The 12,500-nt window shown below is 39.0% G+C and overlaps 1 protein-coding gene across 1 annotated transcript in view; it reads right to left on the bottom strand.

Moving 5' to 3' along the window:
• Positions 1-1,396: 1,396 nt before the first annotated feature.
• Positions 1,397-12,500, bottom strand: part of LOC115219695 (zinc finger protein 239-like) — a 53,618-nt gene continuing 42,514 nt past the window's right edge. The window contains exon 3 of the mRNA XM_029789870.2: positions 1,397-1,626. Within this exon, the coding sequence (XP_029645730.2) occupies positions 1,397-1,626 (230 nt within the window). The remainder of the gene's footprint in view (positions 1,627-12,500) is intronic.

Raw genomic sequence — 12,500 nt, 5'->3', positions numbered from 1 at the left:
TTGTCCACATACCATAGAAGTGGCTGGTCTACATAGCATCTACATAGCATTTACTAGCTGACCATAAAGAGATTTGTTTTGATATTCGACCATTATTCATGCAAAGGATGCATCCACACTATAGCATCTGAGACTTGATTAAGAAAGCTTCTGTACCAGTTGTTCCACACATTTCCAGGATAGTGCTATTGTTTACTCTGTCTTCCCTTGCATATTTACCTGAGACATCTCCTATGAAAGCTGTTTAGTTGACTGATATGCTAACAATAAGATGTCCAGGCATTTGCTTCATATAAAAGAGTTATTAAAACAACTGACAACTGGACATCTATTCTTATTCTTACTGATACATCATGGGAGTGGAGGCGCAATGGCCCAGTGGTTAGGGCAGTGGACTCGCGGTCATAGGATCGCGGTTTCGATTCCCAGACCGGGCATTGTGAGTGTTTATTGAGCGAAAACACCTAAAAGCTCCACGAGGCTCCGGCAGAGATGGTGGTGATCCCTGCTGTATTCTTTCACCACAACTTTCTCCCACTCTTACTTCCTGTTTCTGTTGTACTTGTATTTCAAAGGGCCGGCCTTGTCACTCTCTGTGTCACGCTGAATATCCCCGAGAACTGTGTTAGGGGTACACGTGTCTGTGAAGTGCTCAGCCACTTACATGTTAATTTCACGAGCAGGCTGTTCCGTTGGTCGGATCAACCGGAACCCTCGTCGTCGTAACCGACGGAGTGCTTCCAGATACATTATGGGTATTCCAAATTAAATTATAAAGCTTCCCAAAAGCTGTACTGGCCTTTCCACTACGAGTTTGGACCTCCCTATTGAATTTAGCATTGCTTGTTACTGTAGAACCCAAATATGTGAAAGCAACAACTGATTTCAGAGCTTTGCCTTCAACAAACATTCTGGGCAACATTTCAAGATTGTTACCAGGATGTAGCTGACACAACAGTTCAGTCTTTTTGTTTATGCTGATATTTAAGCCAAAAGATCTGACTGCTGCTGTAAATCTATCAATACTATGCTGGATATTCTCCAAGTGTATGAGTAACTAGGAAACTATCATCTGTAAACAGTAAGTCTCTTATAGTCTGAGGAGCAGTTTTAGTCCTTGCTTTGAAGCACTGTTGGTTGAAGAGGCCACCCATTGTATTTTATTCAAGAAACACCCCTTCCACATCAGAAAAGGTACAATCCATGACTACTGCAAGCAAAATGTTGCAAATTAAACTGGTGTCAAAACACAACCTTGTTTGGTACCATTTTTAACATCAAAAGGCTGGCACTGACTGTCATTTGAGAGAACTGATATCTTCATATCTTTATGATGTAGGGACACTATGACACTTTATAAAGGGATACTTTGACATTTAGCTTTTGTTCAGGAATCCTAAGTTTTGCTAATACTTTGCACAAAGCCTGCCAACATAGAGTGAAAGTCTTTTGTAAGGTCAACAGATACCACATAGAGATCTGTATTGTGATCCTGGGCCTTCCCCTGAACTTGTCGCAAACTGAATATCATATCCACTGACTTAAACCTACACTGATTCTCAAGATAGACAGAACTGACTAAGTCAATGTTAATTCTGGTTAAGATGATTCTAGAGAAGATTTTTCCTGCAATAAAGAGCAGCAACATTCCATGATAAATGTCAGATTCACACTTATTACCTTTACACTTATATAGATGTACAATCAATGCATCTTAAATTGTTGAGGGAAAGTCCTTATTTGTCATATTTGGGCCATAAGCACTGTCAATTTGTCAACCAAAATATTTCCACCACACTTTCAAATTTCTCCAGGAATACCACCCTCTCCTGGAGCTTTCCCATTTGTCAGTTGCTTTATATATATACATGTGTGTGCGTGTGTGTGTGCATGTGTGTGTATACACACACACACACACACATTCACACACAATTATAAATATATGCTGTGTGTACACATGTTATATATGTGTATGTAAGCATGTATGAGGCCAGTATCAAAAAGCCCCTGGTCTAGTTCTGTAGCATGCCAACAGAGGGCAGCACACAGTTGCGTGTACAGTTAGAGCTAGCAGTGACCTTCATGAGGCAGTGTACTGAGTGACATCACTGGGTTTACTTCACAAGTTGTGAAATTTGTATTTTTGTGATCACGTGTGTATGTTGTTGTCTGCAATTTTTGTCATGGACAGGAAGTTAGAACAAAAAGCCAACTTGAAATTTTGTGTTAAACTTGGGAAGTCTGCTATAGAAACATTGAGCATGATGCTTCAGTAAGCTTACAGCAAAGAGGCAATGGCTGTACACAATGTTTCAAGTGGCACAGGCACTTCAAAAGCAGACAACAGAGTTACATTTTAATCAAGAGCATGTTCATTTGTTTTTGTTATTTTTTTACATCTGTAGTATTGTGCATCAAGAATTTGTTCCTCAGGGACAGACTGCCAATTGAAAATTCGGATCTTTTCCTTTTGAACGGCACTTTGTAACATAATTTCTAGTTAACTAAACACTTTTAAACTTCGTATACTGGTAGAATGTGTTTATAAGACATCATTTTCTCTTGGCTTTATTGAGAAAATTCTATATGTTGTAACATATTTCGTCTTTAATTTCGAGCATTTCGGCAATTTTAACCAATTGCTGACCTCCATTTGGGTAAATAACATTCTGTGCATAATGAATATGTCCCTCCTTTAAGAAACAGATTGGATTTATTTATATTTGTGAAGAAACAATATACCCTTCCCCCACCCCTAACCCTAACCCTAACCCTGTCACTGAGGTCTCCTCATATGTGAGTTTCTCACCAAAAGCAACATGGTATCGCTTCTGCGTCCACCCTATTTACCAAATTTAGCACCTGTTGGATTCTGACTCTTCTCCGAGATGAAAATGCTGCTCAAAGGTCACCATTTTAACACTGCTGTTGAGATCAAGAGCAAATCGTGGAAGGTCCTCGACTCATGGAAAATGACTTCCAGGCTGGATCCCAAAAGTGGTAAGAACACTGGGACAAGTGTATTGCTACACAAGGTGACCATTTTGAAGGAGAGTGCTACTGGACTGGTTCCTGTGCAGGTGGCACATAAAAAACACTATTTGAGCATGGCCGTTGCCAGTACTGCCAGACTATCCCTCGTGCCGGTAGCACGTAAAAGCACCCATTACACTCTCGGAGTGGTTGGCATTAGGAAGGGCATCCAGCTGTAGAAACTCTACCAGATCAAGACTGGAGCCTGGTGCAGCCATCTTGTTCGCCAGTCCTCAGTCAAATTGTCCAACCCATGCTAGCATGGAAAGCAGACGTTAAACGACGATGATGATGATGATGATGATGTGAAAACTTAAGTAAATAAGTTTTTTTCTAACATAATAAGTCCGGGAGCTTTTTGATAACACACACACACACGTTTCTATTGATGGTTAATTTTAGATATTTTAGACAAAACTGCAGTCGTTGACATATCTCGGAGACTGAGCAAGGGAAATGACACGGAGGAAAGAATATGTCTGGAGAGGTCAAGGAAGGGAAGTGATTGAGTGCAAATCTTTCTCTCTGCATTAGTGTGTGTGTGTGTGTGTGTGTGTGTGTGTTCGCGTGTGCGTGCGTGTGTGTACGTGTTTGTAAAGGAGGGAGATTGAGTAAGAACAATATGTCATTAAATGGGTTTTGTGAAGTGAGTAGCTTTATCGTAGTTCATACTAAGAACATCCACTTTTAGTGGATCTTGCAAGATGTTAGTTAAGAGGAAGAGGGGGAGGAAGACGAGGATGAGGGGGAAAGAAGAAGGAGGAGGGGGTGGAGGAGAAGAAGAAGAAGAAGCAGTGAAGAAGGAGAGGGAGAAGGAGAAGAAGAAGAAGTAGTGAAGAAGGAGGAGGAGGAGAAGAAGAACAACAACAGCAGCAGCAACAACAACAATAGCAATGAGATGGGAGGTGGTGGTGAGGGTGGCAGTGGTGTTATTTCACTTTTAGACTGAATGCTCTGAGATGTTTCATTAACAAGTGTTATGAAGTTATTGCACCAAAGATGGAAGCAGGATGACTTCTTTGAGGGAAGTGGTGGTGGGGGTGGTGGTGGTGGTCGGTCATCTTGCTCAAAAGATCAGCTAAAACACTCTCAAATATATCATATTTCATCTTAAAAAAACAAAACAAGTATAAATTCACATCAGATAAGACATTCCTAGTTACAATGTAGAACAATAAAGAATGGGTTTGTCATGGCTGGAAAGCCTTTGCACTTATGCCTGCTTGACATCATAAGCATATCCATTTCAATAGCATATTTCTCTGTCAGATGGTCACGACTGCACCCACAGGATGTTTCATTCCTCTTTATCTCATATGTCACGGTTATTGTCCATGTCACGAGCTGACCATCAAATGTATTTGGCCATATAAATTTCTGGTGACACATTTAAAACAAATTTGGTATTTGTGTTTATGTGTTTATATTTGTTTGTTCCTTTGACCGGATATACGTCAGGAGTTCAGTATTATCCCTAGAGTATAGAAATATATATAAATATATAAATAGACAAAATGAAAGAAAATAGAATTAATGACATTCTTTATTTCTCTATATAAAGCTGAAGTTGTCTGTGTGTGGCAGGTTTGGTAGCCTTCAACTAGCACTATCTCCTCCAAGACCCTGTGGTGCAAGTTGACCAAAATTGAGAGTTATGATAGAAGAAGGCTTGCTCTTCCTTCCGTAGAAGAAAAAATTCAAATCGGACCATGTTAACACCAAAAATTATTTACATCAAAAAGGTGCTTCTTTTCTATGAAAATCCCTATTTTTATGATTTTTTTACTGCTGTGTCGCCATTTTTCGGTGTATTTCAACCAGAAAAATGTTCACTTAAAGAGAATAACAAGCTACATAATGCAGAATTTTTACTTTTCAAAAATTCTAATTCTAAAGGGTCGAAACAAACCCGAGCAACGCCGGGTGATACTGCTAGTCTAAAATAATTATGAGAAAAAAAAAGATCAGAAATGACAGAGACAGAAAATGGAATATATGTATATTCCATTTTCCATTTCTGTCATTTCTGTTATACTCAATGTACACTGAGGAATTCCTGAGGGAGATCCAGCAATAATTGTGCAATTACCATGGACAACACCAGATATCCATTGACAGCGAATGTGCTTTGTCAGCATATGACTAGGGACATGTTCAATACTCTTTTACTTGTTTCAGTCATTTGACTGTGGCCATGCTGGAGCACCACCTTTAGTCGAGCAAATCGACCCCAGGTCTTATTCTTTGTAAGCCTAGTACTTATTCTATTGGTCTCTTTTGCTGAACTGCTAAGTTGCATGGACATAAACACACCAGCATTTGTTGTCAAGCGATGTTGGTGGCACAAACACAGACACACAAACATACACACATGCATATATACAATGGGCTTCTATCAGTTTCCGTCTACCAAATCCACTCACAAGGCTTTGGTCAGCCCAAGGCTATACTAGAAGACACTTGCCCAAGGTGCCACGCAGTAAGACTGAACCTGGAACCATATGGTTCACAAGCAAGCAACTTACCACACAGCCAAGTTTTAAATTTTAAATCAAATTATATATCTATTTATATATAGTGAGAGTTTACAAAAAAAAAAACAAAAGACGAAGATAAACAGATGTATTAGTTTAACACTCAGGAAGTGAGAAAGCATTTTACATTTTGAACCTATGCTCTTCAACAGAAAGGAACACTTGTCATCATCATCATCATCATCATCACCATATAACATCTGCTAATCTCAACACTGATTTGTTGCCTTATTATCAATATATATATATATATACCGGAGTAAACACATAAATGTGAAACAAGGTGGAAAAAAAGAGTACTCAAATACCAGTGGTAGAGTAATATGCTTTATTTAAAGCAGCAGAAAATTCAACAAAATCTGTTACTCTGAGTTTCTCATTGCCGTTCATAGCAAAAACTGTCTGATGAACGGCAACGAGAAACTCAGAGTAACAGATTTTGTTGAATTTTCTGCTGCTTTAAATAAAGTATATATATATATATATATATATATATATATATAATATATATATGTGTGTGTGTGTGTGTGTATATTGATAATAAAGCAACAAGTCAGTGTTGAGATTAACATATCTGTGTATATACCTTATCCAGACACTTATGCATACATCAATGCATACAGAGACATGTCCTAACACTTACATATACATGCACATTAATAAATCAATATACACATTCATATAAGCATGCATATGAAATTATAGACATTCATGCCAGCTCGTAGTTTCAAGATGTGCTGTAAGTTCCAGATCCAGCACAGGTAAGGTTCCAGGTGTGGTGTTTATGTTAAGAAACAAATTAATTGAGGTTCATTATGGCTGTTTCAGACATGTTACTCTTTTACTCTTTTATTTCTTTCAGTCATTTGACTGCAGCCATGCTGGAGCACCACCGTTAGACGAGCAAATCGACCCCAGGATTCATTCTTTGTAAGCCTAGTACTTATTCTATCGGTCTCTTTTGCCGAACCACTAAGTTACGGGGATGAAATGGAATTCCTGTTGATCCACTCATTTCAGCAACAAGTAAAACCCATGCCAAAACATAGAGTGAAGCATGGTGCAGTCTTCTGGCTTGCCGGCTCCCGTCAAACCGTCCAACCCATGCCAGCATGGAAAACAGATGTTAAGTGATGATGATGATGATGATGATGATGAAAATGATGATGATGTCGATGACAATACTGATGATCACGATGATGATGGTGATGTATTGGTTATAGAAGATTTATTAATAGCAATGTACAAACAAAACACAGCACTAAACACCTGTGGAATAAACTATGGAATTAGGTTGGAGAGAATGGGCTTTGTGGGATAATGACGGCATTGTTGAAAATAAATCATAAGGGACTTGTATAGAGATATATGAGAAATGATTATTAATAAATATTAAAACATTCTCCTAACCCATACCCCCATGGAACATGACATGGACATTAAAATAATGATGACGATGATGATGATGATGATATATATATATATATATCAAAAGAATGTGTTATAACACTGTTCCACATATGCAAAAACAGCCATACCAACAATCCAGTTTACCTCCATCATCAGCTGCCCCATCGATATCATTATGGTTTTGACACCTGGGCAGTACCATTCAATTTGGTGGTGTCAACAGCATCAAAAGAAGTGTTAGTTAGGAATAAACATGCAAAAAATATACATACATACATACCATATATATATATATATTGGATCATCCTATACATGATGCAGTCTTTTTTATACTTCTTTTATTTTTCAAAATTAAGATAAACAAATTTCATTTTTAATCTAAAATATACACTCCTTCATTTTCTACAATGCTCTTCCATCTATCTTGTAGGCTTGCAAGGCCCCTCTTCCAAAATTTACTTGTCTGTGACGAAAAATACTCCTCCAGTACTGTTCTCACCTCATCTACAGAATTCATATTTTTTCCATCCAAATGATTTTGAAGAGTGCAGAATAAATGATAATCAGACGGGACAATGTCTAGCAAATATGGAGGGTGGGGCATCATTTCTCATTCAAACTCCTCCAGCCTTTGGAATGTGATCCTTGCTGAATGTGACCAAGTGTTACCCTGATAGAAGAACACCATTCGTCTTGAAACCAAGGATGGTTGTTTTTCTTCTAGCGCTGACTTACGCTGTGCAAGCTACTTGCAGTAGATCTCCTTTGTTATCGTTTGATTTGAGTTTAAAAGTTCAAAGTGGACTAAACTTATCATATCCCACCAAAAAGATAACAACACTTTATGTGGGCGAAGACCTTCTTTAGCCTGGGGTGACAGTGCTTCTCCTTTCTCCACCCACTATCTTCAGCACTTGACATTCTTGAACCCGTCTCTCGACACCAGTCACTGATTGGTCCAAAAGTGTTCATTTGAAAGACATGACGGCAAAGAAGAGCACACATTCACTTTCTGCACGTGATTAAACTTAGAAAGTTTGTGAAGAACCCATTGACCCAATTTGCTGACTTTTCCGATGGCATGAATGGTGTCAATGAATGGTTGAATGACCAAATCCAAGCTTCTCTGTAAGTTCCTCAACAGTTACGATGGGATTTTGTTCCACCAGGGTTTGCAGGACATCCTTGTCAAGCTTTACAGATCTTCCAGGACAAGACTGTAGTTTCCAGCTCGGAATTTCTGGAACCACCGTTGACACTGGCTTACACTTATTGTCTGATCCCCGTATACTGCATTAATCTTCCTTGCACTTTCCTTTATGTTGTTGCCTTTATAGAACTTTTAAAGCAAAATATGCCGAATATTGGAAATATGGAAATTGTAGTTGTGATACCCATGCTGGTGGCACGTAAAAAGCAGCATCCAAACATGGCTGATGCCAGCGCCGCCTGACTGACATCCGTGTCGGTGACACGTAAAAAGCACCAACTGATCATGACCGTTTGCTAGCTACCTCCAGCCCCTGTGCCGGTGGCACGTAAAAAGCACCCACTACACTCACGGAGTGGTTAGTGTTAGGAAGGGCATCCAGCTGTAGAAACATTGCCAGATCAAACTGGAGCCTGGCACAGCCTCCTGGCTTCCCAGACCCCGGTCAAACTACCCAACCCATGCTAGCATGGAAAACAGACGTTAAACGATGATGATGAGGAGGATGATGATGATATACATATTCATTTATATATCATCATCATTGTCGTCGTCGTCGTTGTTTAACGTCCACTTTCCATGCTGGCTTGGGTTAGACGGTTTGACTGAGGGCTGGCAAACCAGAAGGCTGCACCAGGATCCAATCGGATCTGGCAAAGTTACTACAGCTGGATGCCCTTCCTAATGAGAGTGTAGTGGGTGCTTTTTACTTGCCACCAGCACGAGGGCCAGTCAGGCGGTACTGGCATCAACCACGCTTGAATGGTGCTCTTTACATGCCACTGGCATGGGAGCCAGCCAGGTGGCACTGGCAATGACTATGCTCGAATTGTGCTTTTTATGTGCCATATATCTCTCTCTATATAAACGGCAGTTTGTCTGTGCGTTTTCTGTGTGTCTGTTTCCTCGTACCCTCACTCTGACCACGGCTTTCAACCGATTCTGATGAAACTTGACACACACATAGCCCAATGTCATAATTCAAAACTAACGCAGCGAAAATTTTGAAAAGTTCCCCCAGTTCTGAAAAAAATCGATAAATTCGACATGGGGTCGAGAATCAGAAACCCAAACCACAGACCGTCTAGGGGACGCAACTCCACCTTTTTTAACTCTCAAAAAAATTACCATAATTTTTTTCCATTTTTTTGCTATTTTTTGGCTATAACTCTCTAAAAATGCTTTATAATTATTTCCCTTACAAACCTGAGCAACGCCGGGCAATACTGCTAGTATAATATATATATATATATATATATACATATATACATATATCCATGTTAACATGTGTTGGACACATGTATATTAATAAGGCATTGCTTCACATAGCTAGATGTCCTCTCTGTTGCTAACCCCTAACCCTTATCTGTTTTTGCAAGGGTTTTTTGTAGTTTACTTGAGTGTGAAATCACTGAGAAAATAGATTATTTTGTTAACAGGGAATGCCAACCAGCATCAACATTCCGTTGCTCCCTAATTTTTAATGCAATTACTGGATATAAACATTTATACGTACACATACACATGTGCACACGCGTAAGCATACACACACACACATTTATGCATGTATAGATATATGTGTGTGTGTGTGCATGTATGTCTAATATATATATATATATATCATCATCATCATCATCGTTTAACGTCCGCTTTCCATGCTAGCATGGGTTGAACGGTTCAACTGGGGTCTGGGAAGCCCGAAGGCTGCACCAGGCCAGTCAGATCTGGCAGTGTTTCTACAGCTGGATGCCCTTCCTAACGCCATATATATATGTATGTGTGTGTGTATATATATATTATATATATATATATATATATATATAAATATATAAATATATATATATATATGTATGTGTATATATATATATATATATATATACAAAATGGCTGACGGTTAGTAAGGAGAGACACAAGTAAGTGAGAAGAAAACAAAGGACCACTGATGCGGTCACAGGAGTGTGACGAAAGAACTTTGGCCGAAATAAGATTAAGATTAATGTAAAAAATAAATATCACTGAAGCAAAATAACACCAAATATATAGTGCGTGTGTTTTTATTGGCTAAACTGGCAATATGACCATTCCGAAATATAACAATATCTGTTTCAACACACGACTTCACATAAAAAATCTTGCACAACAAATATTTAAACGTATATATACATATATAAATACAAAATGGGACAAGAACGCAAAACATCCAGATAGACGATACAAAAAACACGGACTGGTCATTCGAAGCCTTTAATCTTCAGTCAAGAACCAGATCATCCTCGCAATTTCAGCTGATTAATCTTGAGATTGCTCCAATCTGGCCAGCTCCAAGGAAAAACTAAGCTAAGAGCATTAGATTCCTTTTAAAAAAAGCTTCAAATGTATACGAAACAAGGACGGAAAAATGGACGATGTTACTCAAATATAAATACAAAAATAATACAAAAAAACCCAATCATAATAATAATAATATATAAATATATATATCTCATCCCTCTCACATGCACACACACACACACACACACACACACACATATACATTATAATATATGAATGTGTGTGCATGTAAGGGGGTATAATTGTATGTATAAGTGTATGTATGTATATATAAATGTCTATATTAGAATAGATATATATATAGTAATTATATGTGTGTGTGTGTATTTATATATACATATTCATATATACATACATATACATAGACACACACACACGCACTCACACACAATTACACATACAATTACACATACATTTTAGAGTCAAGGTCATTGTTTTTCAACAGCTGTCAACAGTAGATCATAAGTGTCTCAACACAGCTGTAAGTCTTAACATTGTTACTTGTCACTGTCCTCCTGTGTTTCCACCAATATTATTCTCTCTCTCTTCACCTCTCTCCACCTCTCTCTTACTCCCACTATGTCATTCTGCCTATAATTCTGTCATATCCCTCTCTCCCTCTTTCTCTCTCACCCTCCCTTTCTCTCGCCTTTCCTGTCTCTTTTACCAGATGAAGTAGCCAGCAAAATACATGTTTCTGTCCAGCCTATTATATTCTAATCTCTTATCATTGGGCACAGAACCACCTTCCTCAATACTACCCCACCCAACCTCAGTTTGTCTTGGGGTCTTATCCTGTTAGTTACTAGGTGACCTTGCTGGTGTTGGTACCACATAAGAAGCACCCAGTACACTCTGTAAAGTGGATGGCATTAGGAAGGGCATCCAGCCATGGCAGCCATGCCACAACAGACAGTGGAGCTTAGTGTAAGTCTTCTGACTTGCTGGTTCATGTCAAATCATCCAGGTGAGGCCACCATGGAAAGAGGATGGACATTAAATAACGAATGATGATGTAATTAATGACGACAGAATCCGTCATTAGATACCATGATCCTTGTCTGGCAGTCATTTCAGTTGTGTCATATTTCATTGACAGTCATTACTTATTCTTACCATTGATAGCTTCCATTCCTATTTACAATCAACCACCTCTGCTCCTAATATACTTTTCTTCTCTAGGCACAAGGTCTAAAAGTTTGGGGGAGGGGGGAGGGAGTCAATTAGATTGGCCCCAGTACGCAACTGGTACTTAATTTCTCGGTCCCGAAAGGATGAAAGGCAAAGTCAAACTCAGTGGAACTTGAATTCAGAATGTAAAGAGAGATGAAATACTGCTAAGCTTTACGCCCAGCATTCTAACGATTCTTATTTCTTTATTGTCCACAAGGGGCTAAACATAGAGGGGACAAACAAAGTCAGACAAAGGGATTAAGTCGATTATATTGACCCCAGTGTGTAACTGGTACTTAATTTATCGACCCCAAAAGGATGAAAGGCAAAGTCGACCTCAGCAGAATTTGAACTCAGAACGTAACGGCAGACGAAATATCTATTTCTTTACAACCCACAAGGGGCTAAACACAGAAAGGACAAACAAGGACAGACAAACGGATTAAGTCGATTACATCAACCCCAGTGCGTGACTGGTACTTAATTTATCGACCCCGAAAGGATGAAAGGCAAAGTCGACCTCAGTGGGACTTGAACTCAGAATGTAAAGACAGACAAAATACCGCTCAGCATTTTGCCCGGCGTGCTAATGCTTCTGCCAGCTTGCTGCCTTACCTCTGCTCCTTTTATAAGTCCATCATACTCTCTCCTCCTACATACTTGCAACCTTCATTCATTCTTCCTCATTCTTCTGTCACCATTCTTCCCTCTGTTCACAACTTTGCTCTACGTTACCATAAAAGTGTAAATACATCACTGTACTTTGTTTCTGGCTTAACAAGGCTACCAATGGTTTCATTAAAAGAGGG

Source organism: Octopus sinensis, linkage group LG15 (assembly GCF_006345805.1).
Source record: "Octopus sinensis linkage group LG15, ASM634580v1, whole genome shotgun sequence".
Classification (NCBI taxonomy): domain Eukaryota; kingdom Metazoa; phylum Mollusca; class Cephalopoda; order Octopoda; family Octopodidae; genus Octopus; species Octopus sinensis.
The sequence above is the reverse complement of the archived record's forward strand: the minus strand, read 5'-3'. Positions and strand labels throughout refer to the sequence as shown.